Source organism: Anser anser (assembly GCF_964211835.1).
Source record: "Anser anser genome assembly, chromosome: 13".
In the NCBI taxonomy this organism is placed as follows: domain Eukaryota; kingdom Metazoa; phylum Chordata; class Aves; order Anseriformes; family Anatidae; genus Anser; species Anser anser.
The window spans coordinates 18,317,253-18,333,537 of NC_139734.1; the positions used below are offsets into that span (position 1 = coordinate 18,317,253).

A 16,285-nucleotide genomic window follows, 5' to 3' on the forward strand; every position below is an offset into this window, starting at 1 on the left:
AATACTTACAAATAATGAGATAATGCTATCTGACTTGTCTTAAAGGATTACTATGTTAATCTAGGTCCCTCTGATGTGTAATTTTCAAGGCTTTGAAATTACTTTAAGGTAAGTAGTGTTAGATCTGATATTGACACTTTAAAAGAATACCATTGGTTTTCATAAAACAAACAAACAAAACCCCCTACATTCAGGAAATAGCTTATTCTCTGTTACAATGCGCAAACATGAAGAATAAAAGCTATGGCATTCTGGGTGGTTGGAAAAAACACACAAGGGAAGGCAATATATTGGTTTATTCTTCAAGGGCTTCTGTCAGGCTTGTGAGCAGTGCTATGTGCCTGCAGATATTCTGGCAGGGAGTACTGTCAGTCTGTAAATGCACAGGCAGAGCGTGACTGTGTTAAACAGAAATCTAGAATATTCTCTTTAAAAACAAAACAAACAAACAAAAAAGAAACACAACCACGCATGTTAGGTGGAAAGTAGGAAAGTAGGAAATATTTTAAATGTTAAAACCTATAGGGAGTTAATATTCATAGCCAGGCTTCTCCATGTGTATCAATGAGTGATTCAGATAGAGAAAAACCAGAACGGGGAGGTTTAGCTTGGTCACTTGAAAATAATTGTATTCCAACCAATCTTAAGAAGGAACATAGAGAGTATATTAACAATGGATCATGACATAGACCTTGGCACTTAAATGTAACTGTTCATGTAAATTACCAGAAGCAGGTTTTGTGATCCCATACATTTTGTATAGTCATTCACAGCTCATTAAACCTTCACCAGTGTTGTCATTCTCGAAATACAAAGGTAGCATAAGAACAACATAATTAGAGTTTAAGTCAGACTGCCCTAGCTGAATTTCTAAACAGTAATTGCTCTACCTGCAACTCTTTGTGGATTTGAGGAATAAAGGTTAGAGCAGGCAATGAGCAAGATGTATGCTAGTGGGTCTCAGAAGCTTTGGCCTTTTATTGAACTAACAGACCTTCACTGTGTTTTAAATCATTGTTACAAAGACATTCTATTAGCTGAAACAAACTGTGGTCCTGCTGTCCTGCTAATTTATTATATTTTTTATATTATAACATAGGATCATTATATATGTATTTATTTATTTATTTTTCCCCAGGGTTTTGTCATATGGCAGTAAACTTAAAAACAGGTGACTATAGGTGGACATTAGAGTCACTTGGTGACGTACTGATAATGTTTCCTTGGGTCTATGTTCAAGAACAGTGCTGAATGTATAATAAGCAACAATTTGACTTAGGTATCAGATGTTTCAAGTATAAGCAAATAATATTTAGAGAGCTTACTTTGTATCAAAACTTAAATTAAGTGAGGCAGGGCTGTTATGTATGTGACTGGCTGCTCCTGTCTATGTTGCTTTTCAGCTTTTTAGTGGACTGCTAACCAGTTTGCTCTGGAGAGCCCACTACACATGATGCACGTACTTTTCTGCTTCCTTGGCCTATCTGAGCTTCAGAATTTGTGATTTCTTCATCGGTACCCCTGGCACGCCTCTTTGTAAAAGAAGAATGCCAGAACATTGGTCCTTAGACTAGAACATAGACTGAACATAGCTACACGTCCTGCAACTCAGAAGCTTTAGAACAGTATTAGCTTCCCAAAGTAAGAGCTTGAGCCTAGCATCACACTGACAAAACTGCTTCTGCTCTTGATGTGAGAGGAGTCTAACGATGTGAAAGGAGTCTAGCCCATCTAATATGGCAATTTTTGGCCTGAATTCTTTTCCACCTGTCTGACACACCCTATATATGTCACAGATTTACTGAAACTCACAAAACAGCTGCCTGTATTGTCTTACCCAAGGTTGCCTCACCCTCAGCACTCTAGAGCACACTGTTTCCTGTATTTCTTCACCTAACGAACAGTCTTGGTAATTAATTTTTCAACTAAAAGCAGATATGCAGTTTAACTTAGCCAAAGTTTCTGTACATTAAAGCTGTAACGAAGAGAGAAATAGTCACTACAACTCTGATAAATATAGTAGGAACAACTAGGCTCTCAATTCATTTGTCTCCCTGCTTTGTCCTATTTCCTGGTCCCCTGATCAGTGTTGCATACCTATTAATTTACTGATGTTGTCTCTTTTGGTTTGAACTAATTCTCTCTGAGCAAAAACACAGGTGTGATTCTGGGAATCACTTGCTTCAGGGACTTCTCCCAGTGACCAGTGTGGAGGAGACTGATGCAGGTTTGACTCTGCCTGTTCTGGGACACAATGAGCTGAATCCGTTTGACAGAAAACTAACAAACAAGGACAAATAAAAATAGGTGGCACCCTGTATATGTGAGCTCCCCAGCACAAGAGCAAGTGTGGGAGCATTCAGACAGGAAAGCACTATCACATGCTAGGTCACACCTTACATTGGTTGCCCATGGTATGATGAGCTTCAGCTGCTTGTGCAGCCACAAGATTGGGCTCTTGAAAATGGGAGTGAAATGCTTGTGAAAAGATGTATTCCACATCTATTTTGTATTCTTTAGTTATGCATATGTTATTTGGGATATATGTATCCCAAAATACTGCATCATCTTTGTAAGAAGCTATTTAAAGAGTTTTTAGTTCTTGAATGAACCGGGTGTTGCTCTGTGTTGCAGAATACAGCGGTGTTGCTCTGTGCTTTAGTCTTGCATTTCAATGCTAATGATAAATCCTTTTTTTTCTAGCTCAAAGCATGTTTTTACACATGAGAATGTTCTTGTTTTTCATTGCTACTCAATACAGTCTATTGTTTGTATAATTAATGTAATTGTCTCTAATTATGTAATTACTGTAAATACATGTAATCAGTGATTCTAATTTGTAATTATAGAATTTTGATGTTTATTTGTGTAAAAGTCCTTGCAAAACTTAGTGAAGGGGAAAAAAATTGCTCATGTAGAGCAGGTAAATTAAAAAAAAAAAGTAAGACAGAAATTGCACAATTTTTTATTGTAGCTCTTGCCAGCTACTGAAAGGAAATTAGTTTTCATTATTTACTAATTGGGTAAACATTTTTGTTTTTTATAAAAGGTAATAATTACATGACGGAAGCCTAAAACACATTTTTTTATCCTCTTACGTTATAGCTTAAATGAATTAGCAAAATATTAGATAAGTAGAGTGTAGGTGCCAAATTTAACCTCTAATTATAGCAGCCACTTGCAATGAAATTACAGCACAAAACTTCTAACCAAAAAAGGTAAAAAAATGTTTTTGCAAAACCCCATTTCACCCTTCCAGTATACAAAGTAGGCTACTTACAGAGAACTAGCTGTTGTGTTCAATCCAGACATGAAGTAAAAGCTTCTGCTTGGGAGAGTGTAATAACCCAGTGCAGTTAAAAAGTCATATGGAAATTAGATTCTTACCATATGCATATCACAAAATCCTTCTCTTTTTACCATCTTCTTAGCTCTCTACTCTCTCTGTTCGTGAAAACCAGAGAAATTCCTATAGTCCTAAAGCTCTGTCTGGGTTTCTTTAAGGGAAGATCAATAGCTATGAGTTTCAGTCCAATTTCTGTTTCTTTTTATTATAGCTGTTGGTTGGTGCTACATATATATGTAAATATATACATATTTACAGCCTCTTATTTTGTAAGACAGACTATATCCTGGTGCTATGCAAATTGTGTTTTTGATTTGGGAATCAAACTGGAAGTAAAATAAATCAAATCAAATCTATTTTAACTGTACTTTTTGTTCCATATAAAATGGACTTTTTCCTCTAGTCTCATTTTCTATCACGAATTTCTTTACCCAAGATGAACTTGGATATTTTACATCTTTTATTTTTAATTATTTACAATAAAAGAGAAGGAAAAAATGAGCTAGATGTGCAACCAAATCCATGCTGCTTCCTCCTGATATCCAGATGGTAAGAGCACCAAATTAGGATGGGGGAAAAGGAAGTTCAAATTTCAAATATTAATCTAACTGGTTAAGCTTTGAAAAGGGATAATCTTTTCATGTTGAAGGTGTTTCATTTTGCAAATTTACATCTTCAAAGAGAGGAAAAAAGCTCTGTCTGTCGCTGATGATTAGGGTACTCTCCAAAGAAATGGAATATCTCACTTCAGAGTATTTCTGTGTTCGTAGTCGCATGTGGATTTGTGTTGTTTGTTCCAGTTTCTTGAAATTCTTCTGTTTTCTGTCCAGCTTAATTCTATGAAATGTGTAATTGCTTCAGGAAAATTAGCAGAGAAAAGTATTTCCTTTTTGTTGAGAATCAAACTTTTTTTTTTCTTTCTGAAAACAATTCATTTTCACATAGAGTTTACATTTTCTGTGATTAAATTGTTCAAGGGTCAGTTTTGCCAAGCCTTAATGTCTGATTCATGTGCAATTAGAAAAATATCTAGGTTTACCCTAAATTCTTCTAATCTCAGAATTGAATTTTTTTGCTAGTTGTTCCCAGTGTTAAGGAAATAGGACAGATATTTATACTAATGTTTAATTGTTTAATATAAAAAAATTTAATATATAAACATAATCTAATTGGATATTGGAATATTACTTATAGTATATACATCTAACACATGTTACACTATTATATTTTATATTAATAATATATAATATTAATTTTATATTGATAGACAATTTTTGAAATGGTAGTTTAAAGAACCTGAAATAAATGCTTTTTATCTTGAGACCAGTTCATAAAGATGAAGTATCTTTATAAGATGCCATTATATATCTGAATATTACAGTGTTATCATTTCTAGATAGATAATTAGGTAAAAATTATGAAATTACCTGACCACTGAGTCTCACTGTAGGTTCCCATCCAGTAATCTACACATTTTTATTGTCCTTAAAAAAAAAAAAAAAATCTACTAATTGCAGAGAAAAAGTGTTCTTTAGGTATTTCTAATTCAGGTTCGAATTTACAAGACTGAAAGTGTATGTTCAATGCACTTAAGTTTGGGTTTTAAGAATGATGGGAGCATTTCCATGGAAGTATCACTCTAAACTTGCCCTGCTACTAATTTTTTCCTTAAAGTCCAAATAGAGGCAGACAAATCATTGTCATAGAGGGATGTCATCCACCTAAGCTCCTCTCAATGGTTTCAAAGGTGCCATATTTCAGCCATATCAGTCTGAAAAGTCAAGTTTTCTCAATGGTGTTTCTAGGTCTTGACACATAAAACCTATAATAATTTGCTTTCTGGAGTGAGTCATAGCTTGTCATTTGTTCTGTACCTAATGTTTAAGTGTTTTTAATACAGTGATAAATTCCATAAGTGAATCTGTTTGTGACTTCTAATGATAGAGTGCATGGTATTATATTGATGGTATAGTAGATTATAAACCTGAAGCGTATGCTGTTTTTTGAGTCTTGGCTTTTAAATGATATCCCTGGTCTTTAGCTTGGAGCAGGAAATGCTTTCTGGAATATATGTCAAATTTCTTATTACCCACACAAAGCTTAAAAACCCCCAACCTCATAAACTTCTTCATTAAATGATGCCTGGAAGCAGTGAGTTCCATGTGTTAATTATTTATTATATTAAAAAAAATAGCAAAAAAAAAAAAAGGACAGTCTATTTTAATAATTACTTCCCAGTTTTCATTAACCCTTTCTTAGTTCACTTACAATGAGATGGTGCATTTTGATTTGTGTCATTTGTTATCTTATATACCTCTGTCATGCCTTTTCTTAAATCAATACATGTAACATGAAATTTTATAGTTCTTTTTAGTTTTATTGATTAACTTAAAGGTTTACATTATAATCTAAAAAGTGCTACAAAACAAATGGTCTGAACAAGAGTAGCATTGGAGAAGTAATCATAGATGTCATTTCTAAATTATTAGCATCTCTGTTTTGTGATTTGACCAATATGGTAGAAAAATTAATATCTCTAAATCCCATAGATCAATCAAATGACCTTATGAAATACTCTCAGTAGATTTTTAAAAGAAAAAAGTGGAGTGAAAGTGCCATTAAAATATCTTCAGTCAATGTTTTCAGGCAGATAGATAACACTGGTACTCTTGCTGAGGATCATACCATAATCTAAATCTTTATCAGCTGTTGGCAGTTAGTTTTCACTGATGAAGTGGGAACCTGCTTGCACTCAGTTCCATGCAAATGTCAGTTTGGAACACATCAAATGCCAATGTTTATAATGCCATGTGTAAATATAATCAATATGAAAAGAGTAGAGTTTGTTGTTTTTTTTTTTTTTCTAGTGAGAATTGATAGTGATGTAATGACCTCCTGCCTATTTAAAACTATCTACCAGAAGCTGTCTGCTGAGGTTTCTGGCTTTAAACAAGGATAACACATAACAACATTCCTAAGAACTGGTGTACATGAAGTTTTTCACCACTCTAACATTAAAAAATGTAAAGATTCACCACTAGTGTGCAAGCAAGCATCCAATTTAAAGAATTTATAGGACAGTTTATGCCATGGCATAGTATAATATTTTCCATAATCTGGGGTGGAAAAAAGCAACCCATGAAGCAACACCCTCCCCAAACGAAACAAATTTGATTAGGTGTGTATTCTAAAATGGCACTGAACCAAAAGGTCTGAAATTTTAGGAAAGAAGCATAGATGACAGAAATGTCTCTGGATTCAACTTTGAGCCAAAATGGAACAGGTTCACCAGAAACTTGGCCTGTGCTCTTGTTAGACTTATGAGTCTTTCAATATTCTGTCATGCTGCTAAATTTTTTGTATCTGACCAACTCCTAAAGTAACCCCCCACAAAAAAAAAAAATAAGAAATTATGCATAAACACTGTCCATTCTAAAATTTCAGTCTTAATAGAAGATAATAGAGCATTATCTGTCACTGATCAATGTTTTACAAGGCAGATACCTTCACTAAGATGCACTAGAGCAGCAGCAGGATACCGTGTTAGAGCAGCAGAGACCCTTTTGCATATTTTTCTGCCCATGCTATGGTTGTGCTCCTTCTGAGACCTGAATGAGTACAGCATTACAGGCACCGAGCTTGTATAAAAATCTTTTTCTGAGTAGCACAATAAAGACTACTTGCTTCTAACACTTCACTGGAGCCAGTGAATCATTTTCTGCTACCCAGATTCTCTCTGATTCAGTTGCTGCTATGCAGTAAATTCTATTTATCTAAAAAAAAAAAAAAAACCAAAAAATAATAATAAAAAAAGATGCTCAATATTTCCTTATACATTCAAATGTGACAAAAGAAATAAATGTTCTCATGTTACTAGGGAATGGCAATTTGTTTCATCTCCAAAATATGAAGGACATTATTTGACCTGGCAGAATAGGAGAATAGGTCCTCTGCTGACAGACTGAGCCAGTCATCACAAATCAGCTGCAGCGACCAAGTGTGTCTCACTGGCGACTGTTTCAGGAGCAGATGCATTTAAGGCCAGTTTTGAAAACATCCTCAATATGCTCATGAAACTGCAAGATTGTGTGACACAGAATGGCTGTTGTGGGGCTTGCTTTATTATGCCATACTGGGATATATGCTTCTACAAAGTCTTTAGATAGAAAAGTGTTATTCTTAATATTGGGATTTTGTGCACAGAAATTGAATTATTTCATTGTTTAAAAAAATATATGTTTATAGTGCTATACATTTACATAACAGTTTACAAACATTGACATACTTGCTGCCCTGAAGAAATGAGGGGAGGAAAATAACTTTTTTTTTTTTTTTTTTAAGTGGATCGGTGCCTAAGGTGCACTAATTATGGAACAGACATTGGGTAGAGAGTTGATGTATTATTTTGTAGAAATCTTTGTATCTCATGTTTCTCATCTACCATCAATATATAGTGATTGTTTCAGGGTGAATGTTAGGTCAAAAATATTTTTTCTGAATATTTTACCTTCATCCAGTTTGCCCTATCATAATCTACTGTCACTTGCAGTTTTCTTGACTGTTGTGTTCCTCTCTCTCTTACAATACTTCTGAAAACATATCTCCAGAAATACTACCTATCGTTGAAAAAGATCAAAACATACTTTTTCTTACTGTACTTTAGGAGGGGAGTGTGATTGTAACATGATATCTGAATATGGAGCATAATGTTTCAGATCCATAACAGATCTGAAATTAACAAATACAGCAGATGCTTACATGGGATTAAGCCCAAAAGGACAACATTTGCTATGAGTTACATTTTTATAAATGTAAGGTATTCCTCTAAAATAAGCAGCACTGCATTGTTGGAAATTCACAGTAAATGAGAGGATTTGTGAGGAAGTCTCTTCTGAAGGGGCAGATGAAACACATAGAGCTTAGTTTTGCCAGCTGCTTCAGCCAGGTTTTGTGGACTGTATATTTGACACCCAAGACATCAAAAAATACGTAATTGCAATTATGCATGAAGTATCTGCTATTTCAGTATGTTTGTTAAACTGTAACAGCATCATGTGAATGGATTGAAATCAAGTAAGGTAACTGAGGTAGCTCCTGGGTATCCCTCTACTCTGTGGAATTATTTATCCATGGAGAGCTAAATCTTGAACTGTAGGGACTAATGCATATATACAGACACTGTTAATAAAGTATGCATGAAAAATGCAACCTAAGGAAAATTGAAGTGAAAAATGGGATCTATTGAAGCATTTGTTAATTTGCTGGAGACTTTGCCTTCAGCAATAGCATATTACGTGTTTTTCTTAAGGAGTATGAACTATATCACTCTTAACCTACGTGTAAATGTGTTTGGATAGAAATAGTTATTTCTGTACAAAAAAAAAAAAAAAGAAAAAAATGATGTTAACTTGAAAAGCTTACGAACTGAGACCTATGATTATTCTAAAATAGTCTGAGAGACTTTGTTACATGGTGTATTAGTAATTTATCAGACAATATTTAATCTCAGCTTTCAGACCTGAAAACAGTCTGATGAACTAAAGAAGAAGGTCAGTCTAGTCTCTGAGGAAGGCAAGACATTTTTTTTCCCGTTGTTCTTTGTGGTGTCTGATGAGGAAAGTTCATTCTTATAAGCTACACAAGCAATGTCATTTGTATTGTCAGTAGGGAAAATGGGAAGGATGAATTCAGTTTCCAGGAAAACATTCTCTCCTTTGATGGGTAAAATTGCAAGAGGCTGGAAACAATAAAGAGTGAATGTGATACACCATTATATTTATGTAGTAGGAATAATAAATGCTGGAGTTTGAAATGCTTAGTTGTTAGTGTGAAATTATGCAACTATTAAATGTGGTAATTTGCATAATTTTTCACTCATATAAGCCCAGTTTTGAGCACTTCCTCATCTGTCCATTTACAGATAATGTGGGTTTTGATTACCCTTGAGTCTGGAGGGAGGGATAGTCATCATAACATGTAAACTGCCTTATAAAGTCTCCTCTTCCTGCATAAATATGTGAACAAAAATCCAAATGCATTTACAGGTACAGGCCATTGCTACCCAGATGCCTGTGAAAGGCCAAACACAAGTCATGTTGCACATAGCATGTAAGACTCTGCAGGTTAGGGTGGTGGTATTTGGCAAGATGGAAGGCACCGGTCAGGGAGCTCTGGAAAACACTTGCACTGTACAGCTATGTCCAACAGCGCTCATAGGAAAAGTTGTACTGATACTTTATAATGTAAATAAACTTTCAACTCTGGATAGTAGAGAGTTGGATTTTAGATAAGATATATTAAATGAAAGCAACCAGGGATGGGGAGAAAACAGAGGGAAGGGATGAAAGCATTAGGTCATCTGATATTTTTATATTATCTCCATGGCCTGAAAGTTTTTGACACAGATGGGAATGAGCACACTCACTTCTGTGAAATAATCCAAATGCATGTATGTAAACACATCACTTGTTGTTCATTGCTCTTCACTGTAGCTAATTTAATCTGGAGGGGTGTTGTAGTTAGAATCACACTTTAAAATAGGCCTAAAAATACAGTCAGTTTCTGCATCGACATCATTAATAATATCACTCGGTAGCTTCAGGAAATACCATAATACCTCAAAGTTTAATAGATAAAAGATATATATTCATTATAGCTGAATTGGAGTAAGGAATCTATTATGTCTGTCTGTAAGCTACAAAAGCAGATATAACTGTACACAGAATCCTTGAAGATAGCCTTTGTCTAGTGTTTAAGAGTGTTTAAGCATCTCATACTGAGACGGCTACTTAAGAACTTGTACAAGTCAACAGCTGTGACCTCAGTCAAGCAGGCAACTGAGTTTTCAGATAGCAAGCTGTGCCTCATTCTTCTTTGGCCAGAGCTATGTATATTTAATTAGTGTCCTCTCACCTTCACACTACGTATTTTCCCACTTGACAGTTCCTGGCATCAAAAGAATGTCCTTGAGAAAAAGTCAGGCCTATTGACTCCTAAGCATATTATTTGACTTGCTGTTCAAGTAGTCTGAAGAAAGAGCTGGAAATAATGAAAGACACTGCAATGTGGAGCTGCCTTAACTGACAGTGTCAGGTGGGTCGAAGCTATTGAACAGTTCCTATTAAATTAGCTTACCTTCATCTCAGCTAGTTAAAGCTGGCATGCTGACAAATTAGTTGCTTTCTGTATATAAAAGAGGAGAAGCAGGATGAGATTCCCATTTTGTAGCTTAGTGACAGTAGATATGTCACATCACAAGGTCAATAACAATCTGTCCATGGAAGAAATGTAAATGTTTGGCTGATGTCAATACATCCTGCATTAGATTGTGAAATATTCATTCCTATAGCAGATGAGCTCATTTGCACTAATAAAGACCACTTTATTCCAACCCAGTTAATTACAATGCTTTATATTGTCTGCTTTAAAATCTGATTACAGCTTTTGTTTAGCTTTTCCAATATTAGCTCTTGCACACTCTATATGCTATTTCTATCCAAGGAGTGTTAATAGAGAAAGTTAACAGACATGCTTGGAATGTGAAAAAGGTTAGGTTTTTATTTATTTATTTCTGCTCATCAGAACAGATGGATTTTACAGTTTTCTGTAGAGGGAGACTCTGAAACTGTCATAGGCTCTTTTTGAAATTCAAACAGAGAAAATGTTATTCAGGTTAGTTGGTTGCTGTAAATGTGGATTATCTCATATAGCTAAACTCAGATTTTAGGAATAAATAATCTTTAAGAACGTTAAAATGTTATTCTTTATTTTATCACACTGTTCTGCAAGTAGCTGTTCTTCATAACTTTCCTACGTTCTCAACAGTATAGTAAGTCTTGGGGATACTTTGTTGCCCCTCCTGGCATATTCATTTCAAACTCCTTTATTACTATGTTTCAGTGCTAAATTCCTCACTGCCTAAAAGACTGCACCCTTCATCTTTTGGGAATAATCTCTGGTAAGGATATCATGACCTGTCTTTAAGCACTTCTAAATTATACTGGTAATTACCGTAGAGCTAACTAGTACTGTTCTCAGTTAAGTTACTGTTTCTTACATACTAGGGTAAATATTTTAAATGTCTTTTGAAAATTAAGCATTTGGAAATTTAATTACTGAAATCACCAGTACAAATAAGTATATGAAATAAGTATATCATTTTAGGAGAGTTGGCAAAGTTTCTTTATAGTTGTCGTTTGCTACAACTATTCAGTTCTGTGAGTAGTTTGTCTTCTTCATATTTTTTATCTTTTTATGAAAATATTTCAGTGCTGTAATGATCTCCAGGAGTACAATATTGAATTTGCTTCCACAGTTTTCAGGATGTGTAAATCTGTGAAGTTTCATTATCACTGAATTTAGTTTTGCCAAGTCATTTGGTCACAAACCAAAGCTCCAAGTGTTTCACTCAACTTCTGGTCTGTGCTGTAATGCATAGGACTTAGTCTAAGTAGAGGTGCGGATGTTTTCTACCTCATTGGCTACCAATCCTAAAGGCTTAGAGAAGTCTCTTTTAAAGATATATGTACATATATATATTCACACATTTTCAGAATTTCATAGAATCAGAGAATTTGAAGCTCATTTCCTGTAAGAAAGGTTATGCTAACTGTAAGTATACACTCAAATGTGTACAACCTTTTTTTGCTTGTTTTCCTTTACTTTCAGGTTCATTAACCTGATTTGTATAATTTGACTTTTATCAATGAATGCTTCTCAGAAGAAATATTAGTGTCTTTCACTTCTAGCAACCTGTAACTGAATGATCTCTGTTCAAGTCTCTAAGTGACTTAAAAAGTCAAGTAAGAGTCTCAATACTTTCTTTGGATGATGTTAATGTGTCTTCAGTGCTTTTTACTTGTTTTGCAGGGCCCTAATTCTGTCAGCAATCGCACAAGGCGTTAACCTGAACCTGATAATGATCATGGACATGCAAGCAAAGTCTCCTGTGCAAAAGTGCCTTGCAGTAGGACATGTCTGTAGATTGTGCCTCATTTCTGCTATCACATGGCCTAGTGTACTGCTGTAACATTAGAAATGAGCTCAAACATATATTGTGCAACTTATTATGCCAGAGGCACATTTTATCTGCTATGCATTATGCTTATGCATTATGATTAATGTATGTGATTGACATGTCTATGCATTTCTGTAAATTCAAATTCCAAATACAGCCTTGGCTTCAATTCTTCAGGAACAAAACCAAATAAACAGCATTCATACATTGTGAAGGACTTCCAGGTATTTGTGTATAGGTTTGTTAACGTGGAAGTGAAAAGACTAAATATGCACAGCCATTCAGACATTAAAAATTGGGAAAATATTGTACTGGGTTGAAAATGAAATGGTGTACAATCGGTTTCCTAAGCTTTGTAACTGAAAAACTTTATTGTATACCATATTTGATCGCATATAGGGAATGAAGTTTTATCAATATATGTATCCATATTACTATTATACATCTTTAGAAACTGAAAAGGCAGTCATACTGCATCAACATCGTCCTGGGAAAACACAATTTTCAGTATAAATAAATTATCTGGGTGATAAGAGTAGCTGGTGTTATATGAACCAACCCATCAGCTTGACGCCTTGGTGTATACCTGCAGGCAGAAAAGAAATAAAGTAACTTCTATTCCATGCTTCAGCTTCTGATGAGCATATAATAGAATATGGAAATACGAAGATATTAAAATTATAAATTTTTCATCTGGTGTGCTCAGCAAGCTTGTTCTTTTTGCCTTATCCTGTCTTTCAAACCTATGGGTCTCTTTACTGGGGTTAGTGAGCTGTCTTAATATTTTAAATCAGCAATAGCTGGAATGAGCACACATAAATTATCCACAGGTAGTGAGGTCTCTAAATGAACCAGCTCTCAGAAGATATTCAGAATTAGTGTCTTCTAACTTTCATTTCTTGATGTTCTATTTGTTTCTATCTGCCTATTTGAATCAGAAACCACAGAGGACCACAGAGGACATTCTGGTAAATGTAGAGGAAATTTTTATTTTGTGGAATTAGCTATAGAAGCTGATTTTAATCTGTGCCTGAGAGAAATCCATTATTGGCAAAAAAATTTAATCAGATAGACACTTGCAAAAATGAAATGACATCTGCTACAGAGGTGTAAAGGAACACAAATATTTTTGTATTCTCAGTAGAAAAATTAATGTTCCTGGAATACTTAGCCTGTATTTTTACTTCTGAAATATCTTCCTACTTTTAGCAAAAGTTATTATTGACAGATACTGCCTATACATTGTGGCACTCCCTTGAATCCAATTAACTGCATAATTAGGTACTGAGCATCCTGCACAAATATCACTTTTATTGGTCTGAAAAAGTGTTCATTTTATTGATGTTAGTGAGGAGTTGATTCAGTGTCATGATGTTTCATGCGTTGTTTTATACTGACTCTCAGCTTTAGACTTGTCTCTAGAGAGGAAGCACAGAAATGTATGGAAAGAAGTGAAGAACAAATTACAAAGTGCATACTTCCCAGTTGTGAAAATATTGTTTTCATTTGTGTGTGTGTTGAAAAGAAGGCAGTTTCTTGATCTCTGGCTGCTTCTCAAAAACTATTTAGTGGATTGGGTCCATTATTCCCAGCAAAATCATATAGATTTTTGTCTGTGATGTGGATTTTCTCGTCTCTTTCTTTCATGCATTATGTTTGGGAATATCTTTCTCCTCCTGTGAAAAAGTAAGCAGAAATAATTTAAAATGAGGAGACATTTTGTATGTCGTCAGGAAAATGACTACAGTGTTCTTTTTTTAGAAAGAATGATTTTTTAAGACCTTCATGTAGAAATAGATGTATTGAAGTGACTTCAAAGCCATATACAGACGATTTACTGGTGCTTCTGTTTTCAGCATAAATAGGTGAACTGAGAGTATAATTCTACAATGTATTAATTCAAAAGAATCCGAATTTGGGGGTTATGGAAAGAGTTTTCTAACTTAGGTCAGTCTGATGTTCCCTGTGGTGAAGAAAAGAAACCTCAAAGTACATTAACTATTCAACAGAACATTTGATCACTATATATTGTTTTGGTTTTGCCACAGCTATTTCAATACTTTTTGAAAAATCTTGAGTTATTAGTATTTTATCATTTTAAAAAATAATATTTACCTAAAATTACTAGGCCGAGTGCCAAGCTGTGTGAAGTTTTACTGAAAACAAATTAAGCTGCTTACTCAGTGACCTTAAGTTAAGCAGCTAATGTACTGACTACTGGCTTCAGCTCAAAATAAGATGTCACGTAGTTCAAAGAAGAGAATAAGGACTCTGCTTACTCTATAGGCTATAATGAAGTTTGCTTAAAGTCATACAATAACTCTTGAGGGACTTGGTTGGTAAAGGTAAGGCAGCAGTGATAGGGGATTGTCATATGAGTGACAGCTATGATATGACCAGCAGTGGCTGGTAAAATAGATTTCAGCATGACATCCTATTTCTGTTGACAGAAGGTATATTGCAGTCATGTTCTGTAACAGAGGATATGTTTTTCAGAAAGCATTGGTTATCCCCATCTGTTTTCAAAATGTTTCGTGCAAACTGTAGCAATGAACCTGAATCTATAGCATCTTGTCCAAGGAACAGCATATAATAGATTGCAGTGTTACTTTTTTCAAGGTCCCAAAAGCCTGGTGGAGGACAGAAACACCAAAAGCCTGGTAGAGGACAGAATAACCACATTCTGGCCCAGGAACGAGGGCTGAGAAAAGTTGTCTTTGTTGCCTCCCCCTGTAAAGTCACAGTTGACAGTAGACCTGACATTGAACTGTACATATGAAGTGAGAAACCACAGCTTGAAAGTGTGGCTTGTTTATTGCCAAACTGAATGAGTACCTGGAGGGTCATATCTTGGACTTGGACGCCTAGTCTGCTTCCAAACTGTCTTTGACTATATTAATGCACTAGCAGTAACAGCTCTTAAATCTAAGCTCCATTGCAGTAGTGTGGATTACTGAGATTGTAAAAGTTAGCACTTGTTGGTAAGACATCTAGTACTGGAGTATAGATGGGCAGTATTAAAAAGTTAAGGGAGATTAATGTTTAGATTATTATCTTGCATTGTGCAAACTGAAGGAATACTCATTTTTCAATGATCAAATTGTAAGTGTTTAAAACCTCTCTTGCACTTTTCTTCTGCTCTCAATTTCATGCAGATTTTCTGGTCACAAATTTCACTAGAATGCTTTTTATGTATTCAGATAGAGCAACTGAAGTGCTGCTGCTGAGCTTACGAGTTTTCTCAGAAAAGCCATGAAGCTGGGGAGAAATACTAATGGGATGCTTTGACATCACTCCATCAAATATTTAACCCCTTTCGTTTCTTCTTCACACACTAGTTATTCCAGCAGCTATACTTTAATTGTTTAGGGCTCTATTCTCATGAAGTCAAGTGGTATACTTCTGACCTACTTTTAGTGCCATCTTATGCTTAACAGGTGACATGGGAACTGGCACAACTGTAAGCCACTTCCAGGCACTTCTTACTGCACAGAGAAACTGCTGCTATAATATTCCTCTGATCCATCTGAAGGACCCCTCCATTCATACGATTGAATTTTTACACAGCAGTTTCTAATTTTGCTATCAAATATGTAAAAGGTAGAAGGCTGAGAAATGGAATGGAATAGGTTTCCATTTAGTAAGAAAGATATATTTTATGCTTTAAATTGGCCCCAAATTTACAATGAATGAGATTAGTTTTGCATATTAACTTTTTTAACTGTCCATGGGTTCAGACAGAAGACCACTGAGCCTTGTAACTCAAGCTAGTTTCATCCATGATGTCTGCTGTTCTGGTTGTTTATTATAATCCTACTGATTGTATTAACTTATCCTAACTAAGGCCTACCAATATTAATGCTAGTTTAACATTGCCAACAAGTAGCAGTTCCTGTAGAGATATGTTACTGGAAACTGCAGTA

General features: G+C 34.9%; 1 protein-coding gene across 1 annotated transcript in view; it reads left to right on the forward strand.

Moving 5' to 3' along the window:
* The window catches only part of LOC310881070 (uncharacterized protein), a 155,146-nt gene extending 140,665 nt beyond the window's left edge, over window positions 1–14,481 (forward strand). Inside the window, exons 10-11 of the mRNA XM_083797803.1 lie at window positions 11,246–11,303; window positions 12,215–14,481. Coding sequence (XP_083653929.1) covers window positions 11,246–11,303; window positions 12,215–12,374 — 218 coding nt within the window. The 3' untranslated portion in view covers window positions 12,375–14,481. The remainder of the gene's footprint in view (window positions 1–11,245; window positions 11,304–12,214) is intronic.
* The last annotated feature ends 1,804 nt before the right edge of the window (window positions 14,482–16,285 follow it).